Source organism: Cervus elaphus, chromosome 23 (genome assembly GCF_910594005.1).
Source record: "Cervus elaphus chromosome 23, mCerEla1.1, whole genome shotgun sequence".
NCBI classification, from domain to species: Eukaryota; Metazoa; Chordata; class Mammalia; order Artiodactyla; family Cervidae; genus Cervus; species Cervus elaphus.
The window spans coordinates 64,533,162-64,557,336 of NC_057837.1; the positions used below are offsets into that span (position 1 = coordinate 64,533,162).

Sequence of the window (24,175 nt, forward strand, 5' to 3'; positions counted from 1 at the left end):
CCTGTTTTCTGGGTGTGTTGTTGTACAGTTGAAACTTAGTCATCGCATCGTAGGGATGATTAGGTTTAGAAACTGAGAGGTTGTAATCTCAACTTTGTCAATGAATCGTGACCTCTGGTTGGTAATTAGCCACTCTGAGCATCAGCTTCATCTGTAAATGTGGGTATTAGTAATACCGACCTCAACGGAGTTTTTCTGAGAATCAAATAACAGGATGTGTGGGGAAAGGCCTTGTAAACTGTAAAGTGGTGGTTGTTGTTGAGGATATCCTAGAGTTTAGTCTTTTGTTTATGCTTAAAGTGAAAGTGAGGATTTCAAAATTCAAACCTTTCTATGAGTTTTTATAAGGAAGACTGTAGTGCTTTTCAGTGTCAAAATAGACAGGCTGACCAGCGCCTGGTGTTTAGAAGGAGAAGATGAGAAGAGAAGCAGGGGAAATGGGGTAGAATATGTCTCTGCTGCCTTTTGGGGCTGGGAGATGTGATATAAGAATTAGACTCTTTGAACACCTGCTTGTTTCTGTAATTATTTCCCTTTCTTGGTTTCCCTCAGGATTTTTAAAGGCAGCTTAATCAAGAGAAAGAATTCTTTTTAGATTTGGAGAAAAAATTAAAATATTGAAAAAGTTCAAAAGTACAGCTAACTGTAAGATAATCTGTGTACTTGTCACCCAGAATTACTGAATTTTAACACTTATATTTAACATTTATATTTAATATTTAACATTTATATTTAAAAAAAATAAAGGACATGAAATGTTCCTGGTATAATGGTAGTATCTTTTATGCCCTTTCCAATTCAGTTCCACTCTTGCCTTCCTTAGAGGCAGCCAGCATCCTGTAGTTAGTTCTGTCCTTCCCATGTTTTACATTTTTACTGTATGTATCCATAAATAATACTAGTTAGCATCACTTTGGGTGTTTTTAAAAAATTCATGTAAGTGTTCTCATATTGTTTGTTTCTTTTCTGTAGTTCATATTTTTGTGATTTACCCATACTGGTATAGATATTTGTCCTCATTTCTGTATAGAGTTCCACTGAATGAATATACCATATTTTGTTTATTTAGTCTCCTACTAATGGACATTTAGATTCTAGTTCTTTACTTTATACACAATGCTACCTTGAACATTTCTATAATATCTCTTTGTGCACATGTGCAAGAATATTTCTTGGGTAATGGCTTACAAACTTTTTTGACCATAATCTAGTATAAGAAATATTTTAAAGAAAGCCAGTGTGGTACTTGCCGTATACACAATATAAATTTAAAAGAAGCAAAACTTTTGTGAAATAGTCCTTAACCTTAATACATTCAATATACTCTAATGTTTCCTAATATACACACAAAACTGCTGGTTGTGAACCATTAATTTGATTTTACAATCTACTGATTTTACAATGTACTGCAGTCTGAGAAGCCCTACTTCAGTGAATTTGTTAAGTAATATGATAAACACATTTTCAGTTTTACTGGAAATTTGCACAGAGTTTTAACCACTGGATCACCAGGGAAGCCCCGAGTTTCAGCTTTTTATTATGAAAAGATTTTAAGCATAATCAAAAGTTCAGAGAATACTGCAATGAATACTATGCCTTCCACCTGTATTCACTAATTGTTAATATATTTTTACCCAACATACTTTATATACTTATTATAATGTAATTAATTGTAATTAGCAATAATTTCATAATATCTGATATCCAGAACCTATTCAGATGTATGTCTCTTTAGTTACTTCTATCCCATGATAATCCTTCTCCCCTCCGCTACTCTTTGTCTTTCATGACGTTATTATTTTTTTTTTTTTTAAGACCACAGTCTCTCAAGAGCAATACATTTAATACATTCATAAGATTTCAAATGAGTACATACATGCTACAGGTTTTCGATTTTCTTTGGACAACACAAAAACCACAGTACTCAAATTGTAAGTTTTAACAGGAACATTTTGACACATGGCAGGTTAAAAAAATAATAAAACCAACATTGAACTAATCCAGCACCAATAGACTTCCTTAAATCTCTCATACTATCCTACTTTTGAAATCATATGGCTGTCTTCTATATCAGCATTTTTTCTTCTCCACCCAACAATTCAACAACAAAAATTAGATAAAAAATTAGAGGTGTGTCACTGAAGGAGTAACACAACAGATTTTTTTTTTAAAAGCCCCTTATTTGTTGAATGTTGAAAGAGGAGAATATGATTAGGTGGAAATACTGTAAAGCATTTGATTCATTCACTTCACTCTGATATCAGAGCACAGGAAACGTGCTCAAAGGTTAGCAGAAGGATCTAACAAGGATGGCAAGAAATAGTCCCACATTATTTATAAAAGGAAGGCTGCACTCATGAATATGAAGAGCTTATAATACCATGGAAAAATATTTTCAGTTATAAAGTTAAATGAGAAAGTCATTTCCAGTTTAAATGACCCTGGAAAGGAGAAAGGAGGATGATTGGAAGTCCTAGAATGCAGTGCAGTACTCAGAAGATTTTGGCAATGGAGATGGTGAGTCCTCAAGCCAAAGGTGCTGTCGCAAGAGTCTTGTCTCCATATATTCCTGTTCACTCAGCCGTTGGCTGGGGACAGCCCCAGGGAAGTGTGGCCATGGAACAGAGGTGGTGGTGAGTGTCAAGCTGCTACAGCTGGGGTCAGTTATTAGCACTTGCTAAGGGTGTGAAGGGTGTATTTTCAAGGCAGCCACATAGATGCTCAATAAAATTTGTGAGCTGAATTCCAGGTGATTGTAGGAAAACATTTTCCTAGGTTGTTTTGATTGCTTACATCTTAAGCTTGAAAGAAAAAAAGTTTTTTTTAATTGTAGTTTAGTTTGTTCACAATAGTGATTCAGGTTTTTTAAAAATTATATTCCATTACAGGTTGAGACAAGATATAAAAATTCTTTGTACTAAACAGTAAATCCTGTGGTTTATCTATTTTATGTACAGTAGTTTGTTTCTATTAATCCCATACACCTAGTTTGTCCCCTCCCTTCTCCTTGGTAACCATAAGTTTTCTATGTTTGTGAGTCTGTTTCTATTTCGTTTATAGATTCATTTATATTGTCTTTTATATTCCACATATAATGTGTAGTGTTTGTCTTTCTTTGACTGTTTTACTTTACTAAGCATAATATTCTCTAGGTCCATCCGTGTCACTGCAAATGTCATATTTCATTCTTTTTAATGACTAAGTAATATTCCATTATATATGTTTACACCACACCTTCTCAAGCCAATTGTTGATGGGCACTTTCGTTGTTTCCATGTCTTGGCTATTGTCTTAACAAATAGTGCTGGTATGAACATTGAGGTGCATGTATCTTTTTGAATTAGAGTTTATGTTTTTTCTGAATATTTTTCCAATCCCACCCAGGAGTGGGATTGTTAGATCATATAGTAGCTCTCTTTTTAGTTTTTTGAGAAGCCTCTATATTGTTTTCCATAGTGGCAATACCAATTTGCATTTCCACCAACAGTGCATGAGGATTCCCTTGAGAAAATGTTTTTTAGTGTTACAGAATTATATAGCAACTAGGTAAAGGACTGACTGCCAGGCTCTCCATGTGCAGCGTCTCCATTAAGATTTCTCAACAAGTATGGGGTTCTTTATTATTTCAATTTTATAAATGAGGGAAGAAACTGAGGCTCACAGAGGCAAAAATCCTTTGTCCCAAATTTCAGAGCTGGTGAGTGGTGGAGCTGGGATTTAAAATCCTGTTGAACTATGACTCCAAAGCTTGGCCATATCTCCCAGGTGATTCCTTTCTCTGGTGATATTTTTTCTGTGTGCACTTCCCTATATCCTAGATTGCCTACTCGTTGCAAAAAAAGAAAAAAATAAATAGGGTGAGGATGAGAAGAGTTACTTTTCAAAACACATGACAAGTGTAATAGAGACAAAAATGTGACTTCCGAGTGGTCTTTCTGGATTAACGCTTTTATAAAAAGTCTGTAGTTTCGATTAATTTTGTCTGTATTGCTTAAACAGAACCCTGTTTAAGGGTTCACCTTTTGTAAACTCACCTCTTCTCACCTTTGTAAACAGCACATTTTCTACTTCTGTTTAACTGTTAACAGTAACAATGACGGCAAATGTTTATCAAAGATTTTCTAGGTATCAGGTATGATGCTATTTGCTTTACATGGGCCATCTCATTTACTCCCCCGTAGCAAGCCCATTGGGAACTGAAGCTTAGAGATAGAATGACTTGCCCAGGGTTAGAAGTTAGTCACTTTCAGAAGAAGTTGAATCTGAGACCTCCTGACCCAGTTTTGTTTGATTACAGTGTCTTGTGTACCTTTTCCAGAATTTATTTATAAAACACCCAACCCAGCTTTTCTTAAATTACAAGATCCCCCCCAAATCATGGAATTAGGATTTTTTCCTTTTTTTTTGGAGGGGGGGGGCATGCTGTGCAGTTAGTGGGATCTTAGTTCCCTGACCAGGGATTGAACTTGGGCCCTTGTCATTGAAAGTGCAGAGTCCTAACCACTGAATTGCCAGGGAATTCCCTCAGAAATAGGATTTCTGTTTTCTCAGTGAAAGTGAAAGTTGCTCAGTTGTGTCCAACTCTTTGTGACCCTGTGGACTGTACAGTCCATGGAATTCTCCAGGCCAGAATACTGGAGTAGATAGCCTTTCCCTTCTCCAGGGGATCTTCCCAACCCAGGGATTGAACCCAGGTCTCCCGCATTGCAGGCAGATTCTTTTTTTTTTTAAGGAAAAAAAAATTTTTTTTAATTGGAGGATAAATGCTTTACAATATTGTGTTGGTTTGTCGTACATCAATCAGCCATAAGTATACATAAACTCCCCCATCTCTGGAACTACCCTCTCAAACCACCCGCCCCCCGCCATGTTGTCAGAGCACTGGGCTGAGCTGTGTTATACATCAACTTCCCACTCTTGCGACCCCATGGGACTGTAGCCCACCAGGCTCCTCAGTCCATGGGATTCTCCAGGCAAGAATACTGGAGTGGGTTGCCATTTCCTTCTCCTTTTTTTTTTTTTTTTAAAATATATATTTATTTATTTATTTGACTGCATGAGGTCTTAGTTACAGCGCATGGGATCTTGTTCCCTGACCAGGGTATGAACCCGGGCCCCCTGCATTGGAAGCACAGAGTCTTAGCCACTGAACCACCAGGGAAGTCCCTGCAGGCAGATTCTTTACCAACTGAGCCACAAGGGAAGCTCAAGAATACTGGAGTGGGTAGCCTATCCCTTCTCCAGCAGATCTTCCTGATCCAGAAATCCAACTGGGGTCTCCTGCATTGCAGGCAGATTCTTTACCAACTGAGCTATCAGGGAAGCCTGTTTTCTCAGAGACCAGCATTTATAAAATACAGATTTAGATTTTCCATGGAGATCATTAGTTCTCAAAGCAGTTTATCTCACCAAACAGACTATAGAATATTGATAAGAATCCACATTCTAATTTTAGACCTACCACTGTGGGGTGAACTTTCCACATATCCATCTTCTGCTCTGGAGATGGAGTAATCCTCCCTGCCCTCTTCTGCCGTTGCATTGATAATCTGACTGTCTAATGTATGAGAGTCTGCAGTTTCCTAGTAATGATGCTTGGTGGATGGAATGGAAACTGCTTTTTCTGATGCCTTCTGCCTTCTTCCTGTCATCTGGTGGGAGCACACCATCTGTCCTGAACAGTAGGCTTGGCCTTCCCTGTTCTTACTCTGAACACAGTGAAAAAAGCTCCTTCTGTCTATTTCTTTCCTGACTCTTTGGCATGTTTCCACCACCTTGTTTCCATTTAAGTTGATCATGGTATCCTTCCATTTCTTGTACAAAGGATTTCAGAATCTGAGTTCCATAATGTCCTTAGCTCTCTTTCTTTTCTATTTCTTTTTCATTAGGATTATTTGCACTGATCAAGTTTGGGTTCCTGGTTCATACCTCTTCACTTCTTGTGCCATCTTTTTAAAAAAAAGTTACCTCATTTCTGAGCTTTCCACATATGTGTATTGAGGCATTATACTAGGCACTATGGAATAAAGAGAAATCATTCCCTTCAGCTAGTAGGGCCCTCAAGAAGTTTAAGGCCGGTGAAGTATTTGGCTTTGTCTGTAGCATTCTGGCCAAGGATTGTTAATTGTGTCCTGTCATCCTTCAGTTCAGTTCAGTTCAGTTCAGTCGCTCAGTCATGTCCAACTCTTTGCGACCCAATGAATCGCAGCACGCCAGGCCTCCCTGTCCATTACCAACTCCCAGAGTTTACTCAAACTCATGTCCATTGAGTCGGTGATGCCATCCAGCCATCTCATTCTCTGTTGTCCCCTTTTCCTCCTGCCCCCAGTCCCTCCCAGCATCAGGGTCTTCTCCAATGAGTCAACTCTTCCCATGAGGTGGCCAAAGTATTGGAGTTTCTGCTTCACCATCAGTCGTTCCAATGAACACCCAGGACCAATCTCCTTTAGGATGGACTGGTTGGATCTCCTTGCAGTCCAAGGGTCAAGAGTCTTCTCCAACACCACGGTTCAAAAGCATCAATTCTTCGGCACTCAGCTTTTTTCACAGTCCAACTCTCACATCCATACATGACCACTGGAAAAACCATAGCCTTGACTAGACAGACCTTTGTTGGCAAAGTAATGTCTCTGCTTTTTAATATGCTATCTAGGTTGGTCATAACTTTCCTTTCAAGGAGTAAGCGTCTTTTAATTTCATGGCTGCAATCACCATCTGCAGTGATTTTGAATCTTTGCTAATATTTCATATTTAATGAGTGACTTACTCTATTAGGCACAAGTCTAAACCCTAACCCTAATCCTATACCCCATTTAACCCTCACAATACAATGAAGTGTGTACTTTTATTGTTACCATTTTATACGTGAGGAAACAGAGGCACAGCAGTTGAGTAAGTTGCCAAAGTTGCACAACTGATAAGTAATGGATTTGGGATTTGAATCCAGATAGTCTGGCTTCTGAGCTTGATTCCCCATTCTGTGTCCTGTACCTAGGATATAGAGTCAAGTTCCTGAAATTAATTATATTATGGGGTGACATTTACTCTGCATAGAGTTCGGGTGCAAATCCCTGAGAGACAACAATTAATTTTGTGTGTAGGAATTTTAGAAGAGTTCCAAAAGATGGCTAATGCCAAATCATTTATATAGTGCTAGATGCTGGAGAAGAGTGGTGATTAGGCTAGACATAGACCCTGATCTTCAGGAATTGATCTTCCAGTGGAGATAGATCATAAATAAACAGATCGATTCCATGAAGACTAGGTGGTGATAAATGAAGAGGAAAAAGTAATGGTAAGTGGACAGAGAGTGATGCGGTATGTTTATGATGAGAGCTTTTCAATGTAGAGGATGACCAGGGAGCATCTGTCTGACACAGAAGCATTTGAGCAGAAATCTGAAGAGAGTGAGGGATATCCAGGGGAAGAGGGTTCCAGGTGGTGGCAGCCAAGGCATAGCATACTGGGCACATTCAGGCAGTTGATGGAGAGTTAAGAGTAAGGGGGCCAGAGGTAGAAGATGAGCCCACACCTGTCAGCAGGGGCGGGATAGGCCAGAGGAGGGGTTTTGGACTTGATTGTAAATATAATAGGAAGTCACTGAAGGATTTTAAACGGTAAAGTGACATTATCTGATTTCAGTTATTAAAAGTGGCTGTGGTTATTGTGTGTAGTATGCCTGTAATAGGCAGGCATGGGGAGAAATAGGGAGAGCCCTAAGAGTCTTGTAGTAGTCGAATTTAAGGTGATAGTTGCTGAACTAAAAAGCATTGGTGGAAATGATGAGAAGGGATCAGAGTCTGGGTATTTTTCAAAGGTATAGCCAATAGATTTGCTGATGATGTTTTGAGAGACAGAGGAGATTCAAGGAAGACTCCAAGAACTTTTGGTCAAAGTACTGATAGAGTATTTGCTGAAATGGGGAAAACCAGCTGTTTGATTTTAGACATTTCAAATATGGGATTCCTTTTTCATCACCAAGCAGAGATGTTGAGCAGATGGTAGAATAAAAGTCAAGCATCTAGATGTGAGCCCTGAGTTAGAGACAGAAATTTGAGAGTTGGCAGTGAGTATAGGAGATTTAAAAAAAAGAGAGAGATTTTATTTTTTAGAACACTTTTAGGTTCATAGCAAAACTGAGCAAAAAGTATAGAGTCCCCGTCTCTTACCCTCACACCTACAGTCTTCCCCGCTGTCAACATCCTGCACCAGGGTGCTATATTTGTTATAGTTAAAAAATTTTTTTCCCATTACATGGATTTGCTTTATGTTTCTTTTTTTCTAAATTTTATCTATTTATTCATTTATTTAGGCTAAAATGGGTCTTTGTTGCTGAGCTGGCTTTTTCTAGTTGCAGTGCTCAGGCTTCTCATTGGGGTGGCTTCTCTTGTTGCGGAGCACAGGCTCTAGGGCACAGGCTTCAGTAATTGCAGCACATGGGCTCAGTAGTTGTGGCTCCCGCCCTCTAGAGTACAGTCTCAGTAGTTGTGGTGTACGGGCTCAGTTGGTCCTTAACATGTGGAATCTTCCCAGACCAGAGTTCCAGCCTGTGTCCCCCTCCATTGGCAGACAGATTCCTAACAACTAGACTACCAGGGACGCCCCTTAACTGTGTATCCTGATGAATGTTTATTCATGTATATACATGTGTAACCACCCAGATTAAGATAGAGACATTCTGGTCTCCTTAGAAGACCTTTTTTTCCCATATCCAGTCAGAGAGTCCCCTCAGCCCCAGAGGAACTACTTTCTGTGGCTGTGCATTTAAAGTGAGACCCATCAGCCTGTGGGTATTCTCTAGTATAATCAGTTGCCTGGGTGCAGGAGTGGAAAAATGTGCAGAATCTGATGGACCTACATGCATGTGTGCTAACTTGCTTGAGTCATGTCCAACTCTTTGTGACCACGGGGACTGTAGCCTACCAGGCTCCTCTGACCATGGGATTCTCCAGGCAAGAATACTGAAGTGGGTTATCCTATAGTTGGGGTTTATCCAGGCAGGTGTGATGGAGGACAAGAGGGGCCAGGGAGTTAAGGGTATCTGCAAGGAAGTGAGATTAAAGGATAAGATTTCCAGAATGAGAGTGAAGTGTGAGAGCAGGCAGAAGGGACAATGTGAGCAGAAGTATTGAGGGTTCACAGAACATGTATGTTCTCAGAGTCTGGAGAGGGACAGATAAGGTGAGGTGGGAGTTTGGGCAAGATTTTAAGCAGGAGAGAGACATGGTCCAATCCCTTGTAGGAACAGAAAAGTGGTGGTGTTTATTCAGTCACCAAACATTTATTGATGTCTCTATATCTGGCCCTTTGCCAGGACTGATAGAAGTGTATAGGAGTTACTTGGGCATACTGGAGAAGCTGGCTTAAAACTCAACATTCAGAAAACTAACATCATGGCATCCGGTCCCGTCATTTCATAGCAAATAGGCGGGGGAAAATGGAAACAGTGACAGACTTTATTTTCTTGGGCTTCAAAAACAAGCAGACGGTGACTGCAGCCATGAAATTAAAAGATGTGTGCTCCTTGGAAGGAAAGCTATGACATACCTAGACAACATATTAAAAAGCAGAGACATGACTTTGCCGACAAAGATCCATCTAGTCAAAATTATAGTTTCTCCATTAGTCATGTATGGATGTGAGAGTTGGACCATAAAGAAGGCTGAGTGCCGAAGATTGATGCTTTCGAATTGTGGTGCTGGGGAAGTCTCTTGAGAGTCCCTTGAACAGCAAGGAGATCAAACTAGTCAATCCTAAATTGATTGACTAGTTGATTGACTAAATTGATATTCATTCATTGAAAGGACTAATGCTGAAGGTGAAGCTCCAATACTTTGGCCACCTGAAGGAAAGAGCTGACTCATTGGAAAAGACCCCGATGCTGGGTCAAATTGAGGGCAGGAGAAGGAGGTGACAGAGGATGAGATGGTTGGATGGCATCATCAACAAATGGATATGAATTTGAGCAAACTCCAGGAGATGGTGAAGGACAGGGAAGCCTGGTATGCTGTGGTCTAGGGGTTGCAAAGAGTCAGACACAACTTAGTGACTGAACAACAACAACAAGAGCTGACTGTTCAATTGTGGGAAAGGATCAGCTTAGAGAGGAGAGATGAATTCAAGACATTTTCAGAGTTAGATGTATCAGATGTTGAAGAATGGAAGTGGTGAAGGGATAGGGAAAGAGAGAAGACATCCAAAATAGTACAGTTTTTCTGTAGTTTAATAGTCAGCTCTTTGTTTTACCCTGAATACGGTTTCCATCCCCGTCTCCTCTCCACAAAGGCTGGAGATGGCTTAGAATGTTACTTTTGTGCATAAAAGTCATTTGCTTCCGGTATGTGCCCTGAACCAGGAATAGAGTGGCATGCTCTGATTCTTGAAGTAAATGATTGTTGTATGTTTGCAGAAAGGCTGTTTATACAGGGAAGAATCTGGAAGCAGCCTGCCCAACCCCTGGGGCAAAGTTCAGGCAAATTATTGGCTACCACCAGGTAGGCCATTAGGTAGGTACCACAAAAGACACCTCTGTGGACCTATCTTAGAACAAGGATATTTGTATGTGAAGTCAAATTAAGAGCAGAAGTCTCTTCACTGGGTTTAGTGAGGTGACTTGGACAGTGATCTCTGTTACAGCTCCACCTAGTCACTCTCTTTGAGCTTCCATTTCCACACGTGTAAGACAGGTGCAGTGATCCTAACAATTCCATAAGTCCTCATGGGATGGTGGTAAAAATCCTGTGAGATATATGTAGAGGCAGTATATAGCCCCTAGAGGAAACTGCTCACATTGATTATGAATAGCCACGTGAGGAAATGCTGACTAGTAGTGGAAGTAGGAAATCTGAGGGAAATTGTTATCCCTTTTGGTTCCTCTTTTTCCCCCTGTAGCAGTTCTTCAGTTTGTATTTTTGGTGTGTATGTGGGGGGACCAGACAGATTTCTGCCAGGCACTGTCTAGCTCTAATTTAAGCATCTGCACAGTGTGCAGCTTAGTTTTACTCAGAAGCAGCCAAGACTCTGAGCATTAAGACTTCCTGGGACTTGAGGTCATATGCTGTGTACAAGCCAGGGTTGTATTTCTGTGTTGCTGCTGCTGCTGCTCAGTCACGTCCGACTCTGTGTGACCCCATAGACGGCAGCCCACCAGGCTCCCCTGTCCCTGGGATTCTCCAGGCAAGAACACTGGAGTGGGTTGCCATTTCCTTCTCCAATGCATGAAAGTGAAAAGGGAAAGTGAAGTCGCTCAGTCGTGTCCGACTCCTAGCGACCCCATGGACTGCAGCCTACCAGGCAAGAGTACTGGAGTGGGGTGCCATCACCTTCTCCGGTATTTCTGTGTTAGACCTGGGCTATTCTCTGCCTTTCTGGTTGTACAGGTAGAGTTAGTCCCTCTCATTTCGTATGGGTTTCACTTTGCAATGGTCCTTTCCTCTCCATTCCTTGGTGGAGCCCCAGGGTAGGTTGACTTTTCTGGTGGTGTAGAGCAGTGTGGCTCAAACACAAAAAAACATGGGGACTAGTGCCTCCAACCAATATACTATCTATGGATCTCACTTTTAGTAGCATTGGGGCTAACTTCTATGTTAGTTAGTTATTGCTGTGTGACAAATTTTCTAAAAATTTAGTGGCTTAAAACAACATTACCATTATTCTTTCAGTGTGTGGATCAAGAATTCAGGAGCAGCCTCTGGGTCAAGGTCTTATGTTTGTCCTAAGTTGGTGCTGATTGCTTGTGGGATACTTGTGGCTATGTGTGAACCTCTCTGTAGGGCATCTAAAACGTTCTCATGATGTGGCACCTGGCTTCTCGCAGAGAGGGGAACCTAAGAAGTGGTAGTGCTGTGTATGTGTTAAAATAATACACAAAATTTATCATTTTAACCATTTTAAAGTGTCTAGTACATTAAGTACATTCATATTGTTGTGCAACCATCACCACCACCCATCTCCAAAATTACTTATTTATTTAGAATGTAAATACATTTATTTATTTAAGTATAATGATGTACAATTTTTTATAATTTACAGGAGCACAATATAGTGACTCACAATTTGTAAAGGTTATGGTCCTTTTATCGTTATTATAAAATATTGACTATATTCTCTGTGTTGTCAGAACTTTTTCATCTTCCCAAACAGAAACTCTATACAGATTAAAAAGTAACTCCTCATCCTCTTCCTTCACTAGCCCCTAAAAACCACCATCCAACCCTCTGTTTTTATGAATGTGACTACCCTAGATCTTGCAATTTGTCCTCTTGGGATTGCCTGGCATGCTGCAGTCCATGGGCTTGCAAAAAGTTGGACACGACTGAGAAACTGAACAGCAATGGTGTTTTCAAGGTGCATCTGTGTCTTAGGCTATATTAGAATTTTATTCTTTTTTAGGACTGAATAATATTCCACTGTGTGGACATACCACATCTTGTTTATCCGTTCTTCTGTTGATGGACAGTTGAGTTGCTTCCATTTTTTGACTATTAAGGGTAATGCTGCTGTGAACGTCAGTATATAGGTATCTGTTTGAGTCTCTGCTTTCAATTCTTCAGGGTATGTTTACCCAGAAGTAGAATTGCAGCACTGTTTAGGACCCAGACCTGAAGTCCTACACCATTACTGATGCCATATTCTATGTGTTAGAAATGAGGCCACATTCAATGGGAGGATAATTAGGCTTTACCTTTTGAGGGAAGGAATGTAAAATTTGCAGACATATTTTAAAACCACTATATCTACCTTTTGAGAGTGATCATACAATGCCAGGTTAATTGCAAACACACACACTAAAATTCCTTAGTAGCACTTGATTATTTGGCAGTCGTCTTGATCAGTACTTCTCAACCTTTTTCATGTTATTGCTCGTTCGTGGCATCTCAGCTGGGAAGCTCTAATAAAAATAGTACAGATTTGTGGAAAAGCACAATAAAACATTCCTCAAGGAGACCTTGTGGACCACCAGCTCTGTGTTCATGAACACCCAGTGGTCCATGGATTGCTATCAGGCAACAATCATTTCAGGCCCACCTGCCCATTCGTACAATAGGTGTGGAATCCATGGGGTTCCTGCATAGTTCTCTACGCAGGGTGGTTGTTTCTTTTCTCACCTTCAGTTTCCTGTACATCCTTACCTTCTTTTGTGCTTCACTTCTTCTGTACCTGTGCTGATTTACTTATTTTACACCTTCTCCCAGAAGGACTTTCAGCCTCACTGCCTCCTTGGTCACCTGGAAAATGATGATTCATCTTTCAGAATTGAGTCACGTGTCTCATTTTCACTAGTTGTCTTGAGGCCTTCTTCTTCCTCACCCTCCTTCCTCTCCCCCTAGAACTAGCCTTTTGCTCCTCAGTACCGTATTCTACTTTATTTATTTATTTATTTTAAATAAAAAGCTTTATTGGAGAAAAATAGAACCACCACGTACACAGGGAAAAGAGCACAAAAATTCAACTGATGAAAGTCACAACTACCCAATGTTGTTTGCAATTACTTTTCAGTTTCTTAAATGGCTTCCCTCAATTTTTTAAATAGCCTTGCCAATTTTCAGCTGAAATAGAATCAAGTTTTCAAAAAATTCAGAGCCTCAGTGAAGGGACCAGCTTTTAAGATAACAAAGGTGACACCAAGAGTCTCCTAATAGGACCAATTCTACCGAAAAATTCCTAAAGCACGTAACTACTGAGTCTGGTAGAACAGTAGCTCAGAGACCATCAGGGATTAGTTAGAACACTGACTCAGACGGTCCAGTATGCAGAGAGGGCAAACAAAAAAGCTGCATTTCCCTGTCAGATGAGTTCATGTAAGAAAACCAAGGAGGTGCTAAGAAAATACAGACAATGGCTGCTCAAAATAATTAAGAAGGTATTCTAAATACCACATATTATTAGACAACAGTGTGTAAAGTGATGCAATTAGAAAACAGGCAACTTAAAAGAAATATGGTCACAGATTTTTGAGAACTCAAGAAAACAATAGCAAGCACAAGAGCTGAAAGTCTTCTCAGCTGAGGGTTGAAAGTGAAAGTGAAAGTGAAGTCGCTCAGTCATATCCGACTCTTTGCGACCCTGTGGACTGTAGCCCACCAGGCTCCTCCGTCCATGGGATTCTCCAGGCAAGAATACTGGAGTGGGTTGCCATTTCCTTCTCCCGTATTCTACTTTAAACAGTCTTCTGTAGTTGCACCTGTGATACTTAATTACAGTTATTTGTGTATATAGAAATACACATTTATTCTTCCTGAGGATACTGCAGTGAATGAGAGATAGATGTCTTTAGGGGTGTCTGTAATCTCCTAGGAAATCAGGCCATGAACGTAAGCAAGTCAGCAGAGAAACAAATGAAGTAATTACAGATTGGGGTGAATGTTATTTATGAAGGAAGAAACAGAAAACTGACAGAGATTGGAAAGAGATGGGGGCTACTCGAGATATATATATTCAGAGATTCTGAGGCTGCAGGGCATAAGGCTGTTGCCTGGGAAGAGTGGACAGAGGGGAAGTGATTCGGGTGAAGTGAACAGACCTGGTTAGGGAAGGTATGTGTATGAGGAAATCAAAGGCGCAGTGTGCCTTGTCTTTGTTCCTCTGTAAGCTGTTGTGGTCACAGGTTTTTATAGATTTGGCTCTGTATTTCCAAACCCTGGCACATTTCCTGGCCCAGAGTGGGTACTCAGAAAATGTCAGGGGAATTGATGAATTTCTCTTTCTTTAATTTTTGTCACTCTTCTTGTCTCTTTACGTTTGATTGGCTACATTGGTCTTCTGTGGCTTCTTGTTTTAGTGACCAGTTTTACCACTTGCTTAAGGTCACCATAGTAACCTAAGTTACTGTGAAGTTTAGGTTATTTTCCAAGTTGAATTTTATTTTATTTATTTTGACTGTGCCACGCAGCTTGGTGGATCTTAGTTTCCTGACCAGGGATTGAACCTGGGCCCTGGCAGTGAAAGCACCTAATCCTAACCACTAGACCACTAGGGTGTTCCCCTAAATTGAATTTTAGACAGATGAGTTTTTAATAGTTTTTGGCCTTCAGAAAAAAGCTTTTTGGTAACTAATTTAATTTTGTCATAATGACCACAGCACCCGTGCGTATATCTCCTCCAATTTGACAGTTTCTGTCCTGGGATATGTTTGTCTCTTTGACATCTACAGCATGGATATTCTTGGTTTGTTTTGGGAATTCATTGTGGTCTGTGTGTATATATTCCTGTTGCTGTTTTGTGACTCTAGGTATTCAAAATCAAGCCTTTTTTTATAAGTACATTTGATGAACATTTATTGAATGTCTAATATATAACACTCTAGAAGAAATTTATACACTTAGCAAACAGCTCTCTTCATCTTTTAAGGTTCACCCCAAGTGCTAAGTCTTCTTCTCTAAAGTCTCTTTCCCAGCCCCCCCAATACCTGATGAAAAAGTTTACAGTGGACTCTATTGCTGCTTCTGGGGAAGGTGAACAGAGGAAGTAGACTAAGCTAAACAAAGAGATTAGGAGGTGAGTGGTAGGAAATGTAATTTAGAAAGAGAAGGGTCTGTTTAGGTGTGGTAGAGGGAGATAGTGGAGAGTGGGCAGAACCCACTGTCTGTCTAGCTCAGGCTTTCCCCAGAGAGACAGTGCCTCTCTTCCATCTAGCCCTGGTTATTGGGCTATAGGCAGGCCAGGTAATTCTAGAGTTATACTCCTTTACTTGTTTCTATCCACAAATCAAGAATGTTTTTGGTCTCTGTACTTGGGGAGAGGAGTGGGGGATTCCAAGGAGCCCACCAAACTTTGGGCCCTTGCCATCCTGGAAGCCCTGGTATTTGATTATTTGTTTTGTGTCGTCAGGACCTATTAAGATTGTCTAGAATCCAAACTAAGGCATGTTTGAATAATGGACCCTATAGGGCATAGTTTCTGTCCTATAAACTGCTTAGCAATCTAGTGCTTGTAATCATCATGTAAAAATCCTGTTTGTGGCTTGAGGTTGAAATGTTTTTTATTGACTCTTGAGCTCTTTTCTTCAAAGGAAAACTGCTGGTTTTGAACATCTAAATTGTATCTGATGATCATTCAAACTCTTATTTGCCTAAACAGGCAAAATCAACTCAAGAAAACTTGACCAGCCTAGTAACATAAAAGTAATGGAAAAGGTAGATAATTATTTTATGAAAACACACCAGAGTAGGCAGTTTCATAGAAAATGAAATAAAACTTTCTAGTCCATTCTATGAGGTTAGTGTAGCCTGAATGAAACTGGGCAGGAACGGCATAATATGAGGAAACTTGGGCAAATTCTGCTTATGAAAGAGACACAAAACTAGTCAATAAAATGCTAAAAAGACCAAAGAGTTATTTATTTAATGAACGATTCACACAATCAAATATGACTTTTTTTTTTTAAGCAGGGTAATGATAACTTCTTAGGAAATGTATTATTTCATTATCTCCATAGAATAAAAGCAGAGACCTATATAATCACCTAGACAAAGGCTGAAAATTCTCAAAATTTAATCTTGATGAATCCTCAGTAAGTTACACATAGAGAAAAACTTCATGAACTTGATTAAAGGCATTAATAAGAAATCTTTAATGATAAAACACCAGAGACATTTTCATTAAAGAGAAGGATGTCAACTATCTCTGCTAATTTTCAACATCATCTTAGAAACACTAATCAGTGTGATAAATGAGAAAAATAAATGGCAGATATCAGAATTGAAAGTGAGACAGTGTAATCATAACTTGAATATGATAATGGTAGTCTGCCTGGGAAATGCAAAGGATTTTAATTGATAATCCATTGGATAGAGATTGAATAGAATCAAAAAGTCAGAACAATGACGGGGTATACAGTGAGAATTATTGCATCCACTTCTCTTTCTACTTTATACTCACGCTACTCCCAAAGGCAACCAGTTTTATTCATTTCTGTCCATCCTACCAGTATTTCTTTATTTAATACAAGCCAAGCAAGTATATATTCTTATTTTCCTCTTTTGGAACAACAAAAGGTGATTTTATAGTTTGCTTTCTAAAACTTGGAAATCTTTCTTTGTCAATTCATAGTTCGTTTTCATTTTTTTTTAACAGCTGCATAATGTTCTGTTTTGTGGATGTCCCAAAGTGAAAGTGTTAATCAGTCAGTCATGTTTGACTCTTTGTGACCCCATGGACTGTAGCCAGCCAGGCTCCTCTGTCCCTGGAATTCTCCAGGCAAGAATATTGGAGGGGGTTGCCATTCCCTTCTCCAGCAGCATATAAATTCAACAACCATGAAGCTATCGTTTGATATCTGACCATTAAATATTTTTTTAAACTTTTAATTTAAAAGTATTTATTTTTACTTACACAGGTATTTTGTGATTAAACTCTTGTAAAAATTAAAACTACAAGCAAAAGTCTCTTGGCTATTCTCAATCCCTCTCTCCTCCCCAGAGCTAAATTTTTTTTCAGCTTGGTGTTCAGTGTCTCCTCCTTTCTGGCTATTATTTCCATTAGGAGTATGACTCCCAGCTGCAGTGTTAGTTTGGAAACTAGAGTCTCATCATGGCTGTTAGTTACGTGTTGGAAATTTTCTCTCCCCTTTTCTGTCTATACAGATTCCATTCACATTGCCTCTTTTGTTAACCTTGCCTCAGCTTTCCAGCTTCCTTTATGGTTGTTCCAATTTTTAGATTGAATGAAATAAAGTTATGATTTTTGTCAGTAAGAAACAGTTGATTATCAGCTGTTTCATGTGATTCTACCTAGTTTTTAAAAAAAAAATTGTTGAAGTATAGTTGATTTACAATGTTGTATTAGTACATAGCTAAGTGATTCAGTTATATGTGTACATAATTCATTCTTTTTTTAAGAGTCCTTTCTTATATAGGTTATCACAGAATATTGCATAGAGTTCTCTGTAGTATACAGTAGGGCCTTGTTGGTTCTAGTAGGTTTTTTTTTAATTTTTAAAAAATTTTACATACTTTTTAAAGGTTACTACTTTCCATTTGCAGTTATTATAAAATATTGATTATATTTCTTGTCTTGTACACTATATCCTTGTGCCTATCTTACACCCAGTAGTTTGTGCCTCCTACCTGCCCGTCCCTTCATTGCCCTTCCCATAATCACTGGTTTGTTCTCTATATCTGTGAATCTGCCTTTTTTTTTTGTTATATTCATTACTGTGTTGCTTTTTTTAGATTCCACATGTAAGTAATGTCACACAGTGTTTGTCTTTGTCTGTCTGACCTATTTCACTTAGAATTAATGCCCTCTAAGTGTATCCATGTTGCTGCAAATGGCAACATTTTATTCTTTTTTTTTTTATGGCTGAGTAGTTTTTCATTATACATATATACTCACAAACACACATATTCTTTACCCATTCATCTGTTTTTTAAAAATAAATATTTCTTTCTTTTTTCTTTTTTTGGCTGCACCCCTCGACTTACAGGATCTTAGTTCCCTGATTAGGGATTGAACCCAGGGCCATAGGAGTGAAAGCTCTGAGTCATAACCACTGGACTGCCAGGGAACTCCCTCCATTCTTCTGTTGATAGACACTTAGGTTGAGTCCCTATCTTACAATTTTAATTAATGCTGCTGTGAACATTGGGGTGCATGTATCTTTTTGAATTAGTGTTTTCATTTGTTTTTTTTCAGATATATCCCCGGGAGTGGAATTGCTGAGTCATGTGGTAGTTCCATTTTTAGTATTTTGAGAAACCTCTGTACTGTCTTCTACAGTGGCTGCACCAATTTACATTCTCACCAACAGTGTACAAGGGCTTCCCTTTCTCCAAATCCTTGCCAGCGTTTGTTATTTGTGTTCTTTTGGATGATAGTCATTCTGGTGTGAGGTAATAGCTTGTTGTGGGTTGGTTTGCATTTCCCTGATGATTAGCAATGTTGAGCATCTTTTCGTGTGCCTGTTGGCCATCTACATTTCCATTTTGGGAAAATGTCTATCCACCTGGTAGTTTTAAAACTTAGTTGGTGTCTGGTTTTTCTTAAAGACAGAAACCAGAAGTACATCCATTTTATAATCTTCTGAGACCTGAAATTGACTGGCAAGATCAAAGTCACTTAATAAGATTTGTTGATAGATGAATCTGAGCTGTCCCCAAGGCAGCTGTGTAATTGTGATCCACCAGGTCTTAACCAGATTGATCCCTAAGATCAACTGCCTCTCTCTTCTCTGGATTGCAGTTGGGTTTCCCCATTCACTATGAGTGACTTACATCCTTGTCACGCTTTATTTTTTTTTTTTTTTCTTGTCACGCTTTAGAGAAGTAGAGAGAACCACCTTCTCCTTAGGAAGACTTACTGATCCCTGGGTTATTCTTGATCCACCTGGAGAGATTTGTGTAGTCTGTAGACAGTGAGCTGCCTATGCCCTGTGAAGTTTTTTGATCAAGGAAGTAGCTTTTGGCTAGCCAAGGGCCCTGAGGTCTTTCATTATCTGTGTACAGTGGAGTTGCTATCCTAGGGTTTTGCAGTTAATTCTGTGGATCCAACCTTACCAGACTTTCAGAAGGCACTGACCAAGTGCAAATTCAAAAGAATTTGAAGTTGTCCTACAGTGCCAGCTTCTTATTTTGCCAAATAAGAACATTTAAAACAAATATCTAATTATATTTTTTATATTTAATACATGCTCATGGTGCAACATTCAAAACAAAAGGATATACACTGAATAAAATAAGTTTCATACTTCCTCTCCAGTTCCTTAATTATCTAGTTCCCCTCCCAAGAGGCAATTCAGGTTGCTTGATCACCCTTCCAGAGATAGCCATGCATTTAAAAAACAGGTATGAATGTATTGGCTCTCTCCACTCCCCCAAATGAATGGTAGTGCATTCAGTACCATTTTGCATCTTGAGTTGTTTTTATCCCCCCACTTTTCTTAGAGATCTTTAAAAATCAGTACACTGCCGTTTTCTTTGCAATACTGTGTAATATTGGTAAGGATTAAAAACAGTTACCATCTTTTTAATTTGAAAAGTGTGTTTAAGCACTGAAAGGTTAGAAAGAATATGATATTAGTATAAAGGAAAATTCTATAAATTAAATAAATTTGGTTCTATGAGAAATTAATTCTGTGTGTTGGTCCAAAGACCTATTTGCTAACTATTGCTCAAGATAGTAAACCAGTAAAGAAAGGCCTTTGAATAGGACTGAGTTACGGAGGCTTACTAATCTGTGGTAGGCTGACTGACTGAGAGATCAAGAGGAATACAGCTGACATATCCATATCCTTCTCTCCATTTTACAGGGAGGGATAGACTTCGGGAAGCTTTTTTCTCTCCTACCAGTGTACTACTCAGTTCACCAACCCCCCTGATTAGCTAGTCTGTTGTCAAGATAGCTTGTATTTATGGCAGCTGCGTGTCAGCTGGATTGGAGTAGGGAGACTAGTTTCAGGGCTGTTTATTCCTTTTATTAATACTTTTTATTCCTTTTATTAATATTTCTTGAGCAATTAATGTACGTATAATACAATTAGGAATTTTGAAAAGCATACCCTGTCAGTCCTGTGTGAGAAATACCCACATAAAGTGATTGGGGCCTGAAGCTGGAGAGTGACTAAACTTGGGGTGGGTAGCTGGAGTCAGTGAGCCTTGGGATTGAAGAATTGACGGGACACCCAACCTTTGGGAAGAATAGGGAGAATGGAATTCATTTCCTGGATGTTCACTGAATGCCCAGTATCTGCATCCTACTGTGTTTTGGTTTACTCCAAGTAAACTGCCTTAGTGGATACTAGTGTAGGATCAAAGAGGACACAATGCAAGCAGGCCTGTTCGTTTAGGTAGCACATACTTATTAGGACAGTAGGGTATTGAGTGTTAGATGTAAGAAAGGAAGGTAATGGGGCAAGTCCAAGTTGTAGGGAGAAAATGCCAATGGGTAGAATCGAAACTTTCTCAATGTAGAATAGCATTCTGGTCAATACAGATGTGTTTAAGAGAACAATTGCATATTTGTTTCTCTTTACTTTTAATCATTTACTTATTTTTGGAATGAGCAATACATTTATATGGTTGAAAAATGAAAAAGTATTATAAGATGTATTGCAAAAGGTCTCCCTTCCACTTTTGCCCCTCCCTGTCCCATACCCAGTACCCCTCTTGTATCAGTCAGGTTTATATGCTGGAAACAGAAACCATCCTGGGTACTTGAACCACAAAAGGATTTAACACAAGTAATTGGGCCCTTAGAAAATTGTTGGAAAACTTGGAGGAGTGGGACTCAAGGGGACAGGCCTTAGAATTTAAATTTGAAGGACTCACCCCTGGAGTGTGAACTGGAGGGTGGGAAGTCACTACTGCTACTGCCACCCCCACCCCACCATTGCTACTTGATACTCAAGAAGTCAGTGGCTAGACATTAGATCCTTGTTGCTATAGACCAGCATGTCTGTATCACCTGGGAGCTTGTTTAAAGCTTTTAAGGCCTTACTTAGCTCCACCTACTGAATCAGAATCTGCATTTAACAAGAACCCCTGATGATTTGCATTGCATAAAAGTTTGAGCAGTCCTGGCTCTTGTCGTGACAGTTGCTTCCAAACCCACAGATCTCCATGACCCTGATTGCCAGTTTCAAGTGAGTCAAGCAAATGTAGTTGTTGGTTTACTCTCAGTCTAGTTGGTAACTCTCAGTCTAGAAGAAGAGTGATTGGAGATTGAAAGAGCCCATCTACTGAACTGACCACACTTTTACAAGTAACCAGTGTTAGTTTCTTCTGTATTCTTCCAGATGTTTTATGCATATTTAAGCATGTTTGAATACGTATATTCTTTTTTGTCTTGTTAAAAAAAAAAAGCAGTAGTTTACTTACCATACACAGTGTTTTGCACCTCACTCTTTGCATTTAATGGTTTTTCTTGGAAGAGCTTTCCATATCATGACATAGAGCCATCTTCTTTTCTTAACAACTGCATGATATCCAATACATAGATTACAAAATTCTTAAAATTGAGACTAACACAGTCTGGGCTTCCCGGTCATTCTAATTTTTTGACACCTGTAAAATACAATCTAGTTGTTAGTTGTTCGCTTCCTGCCTCTCGTGTGCTCAGGTCTGTGTATGTGTCATCTTGTTTTACTCACACTGCAACACAGTGTATCCTTCCTCCGCTTTACATGAAAGAACTCAGGCTCTGAAAGGCTAATTTAATCACAGTTTAAGGAATATCCAAGATGGGATTTGAATCCCAAGTCTGTTAGCCTCCATGATTTTCAATTTGGCACAGTGACAGAGAACTGCTAAATGATAGGCTTTATTTAGTACTTTGAGATCTACTTCTTTGGTAAGAGGTTTAGAAAAGTATCATTTTGATTATTTTAGGTGGATATTTAAGGGCACTTCAATTTTTTTTTTCTTTCCTGACTCAGGTATCCAGCTCACATAGAAGATATTGATTACGAAGAAGGAAAAGTACTCATCCATTTCAAGCGTTGGAACCATCGTTATGATGAGTGGTTCTGCTGGGACAGTCCTTATTTACGTCCTTTAGAGAAAATACAGCTGAGAAAAGAGGGCTTGCATGAAGAGGAGGGATCATCTGTGAGTAACAAATCCGGGCAGTTCAGTGCTTAGCTATTGGGCTGAGTCTTTGATGTTTAGTGTAAAAGCCTGTAGCAGCTGGGGACTGTCCTTATTTAGACTTGGAGTGCAACCTTGAGATCTCCACGACCTCTTGGGGTTGTTGAAGAATCTCAATTGTCATCTGTTTGTATGACGTGATTGACGTGACAGCTCATAAATTAATTTGGTTGAGACTGTACTGATGATGAATGGGGACTTGATCTCTCTCTTTTATACCACTGTGTCCCTTTAGATTGCTTATTAAGCTCATCTGCTGTCTGGTCATTAGTCAGTCATTCCATGTGGAGCATTATGCTAGCTTTTTTTTTTTTTTTTTTTAAATAAGCCCTTGAAAATCTTGGAATTGACTGGATTCTTGTTTTTTAAATTTCATCACTATGTCTGGCACTTTTATGACTTCAAAATGAAGGACAAAGTATTTGTTTTTAGTTTTTTAAACAGGAATTGAGACATCTGCAGAAATCCTGCTGCCTTTGGAGCTGACTCAGCCCTGGATTCTGTTTTCCACTTTAACCGTGACCAGGGAACTTGAACTCTTGCTAGCCTTTCCCCCTTCTCCCCCCTCCCAGTTCAAGATTGTTCACTGTTGCCCAGTTTGGCTGCTGGGTATTCATTCTACAAAACGTTTCAATACAGACTGTGTGCTGGGAAAGCAGTATGAAATATTAATGGTGAAGGAGTGCCTCCTTTGTCCAAAGACCCTCTCAAAGTGTGGATGGCATTAGGTGGCATGAATGCTGTTTGCCTCGAGATGAAACAGCCTCTCTCCTTCCAGCTGTGTACTTGTTGTGCTCCCTGGTGGTCCTGGGCTGTTAGAAACTTTCAGGGACAAGATAGAATTATCATCAGTGCTGCGCCTTGCCTGTCCAGAACTCCTTAAATGGGAAAAGGCTGTGTCCAGCCCTTTTGTTTTGACTCCCAGTGTTGAACAGCAGAAACATCTTCATCCCAGTAACCATCTCCCCTACCTGCCCTTGTCAATTTCAGCCTGTCTTATGAATTTGGTTACCATGTATGTCCTATGAAATTGGATTGGTAACAGGACCTTTTTTTTGTTTTTTAATATTTTTTAGGAATTTCAAATAAATGAGCAAGTCCTTGCTTGCTGGTCTGATTGTCGTTTTTACCCAGCCAAAGTCACTGCTGTTAACAAGGATGGTAAGGCATTTGAGTTTTACTCTTAACTTAGGGGTCAGTTTATAATATTTGAATTTGATGGTGTATTTTTAGTATGTATTTATTACCTTGGAATCCTCTTTCTTTAAGTTAATTACTATGTCAGGAGTTAGGAAGAAATTATAAATGGAGAGAAAGCTAGGTTAAAGAGGGGAGTTTGGTTCTCTGCCTTCTAAATTTTAGTCATTGTTTTCTGAAACAGTCATGGTTCATCTGTCCCTCTGCTGGGAAGTTTGCAGGTTCTTGCTGTCTAGGAGTTCCTAATATAATTGAAGAAATAAGTCCCTAATATTCCTTTTAGTTATTTGTTAACAGTCTAGAAGTCAAGCAGGCAACAAACATTTCTTACAGAATGTATTTTGTGGATGCCAGGTGATTGAGAGTGGTGTGTGATACCAGAATTGCTAGTTGAAGTT

At 39.3% G+C, this 24,175-nt stretch overlaps 1 protein-coding gene across 7 annotated transcripts in view; it reads left to right on the plus strand.

Annotated features, from left to right (window-relative positions):
• PHF20 (PHD finger protein 20) overlaps positions 1 to 24,175 on the plus strand; it is a 135,891-nt gene that overhangs the window by 22,416 nt on the left and 89,300 nt on the right. For 6 of the 7 annotated variants that reach the window (XM_043884386.1, XM_043884389.1, XM_043884391.1 and 3 more), the window contains exons 3-4: positions 22,370 to 22,541; positions 23,657 to 23,741. The exons of the other annotated variant lie outside the window; for it this stretch is intronic. In XM_043884386.1, coding sequence (XP_043740321.1) covers positions 22,370 to 22,541; positions 23,657 to 23,741 — 257 coding nt within the window. The remainder of the gene's footprint in view (positions 1 to 22,369; positions 22,542 to 23,656; positions 23,742 to 24,175) is intronic. 7 annotated transcript variants of the gene reach the window in all.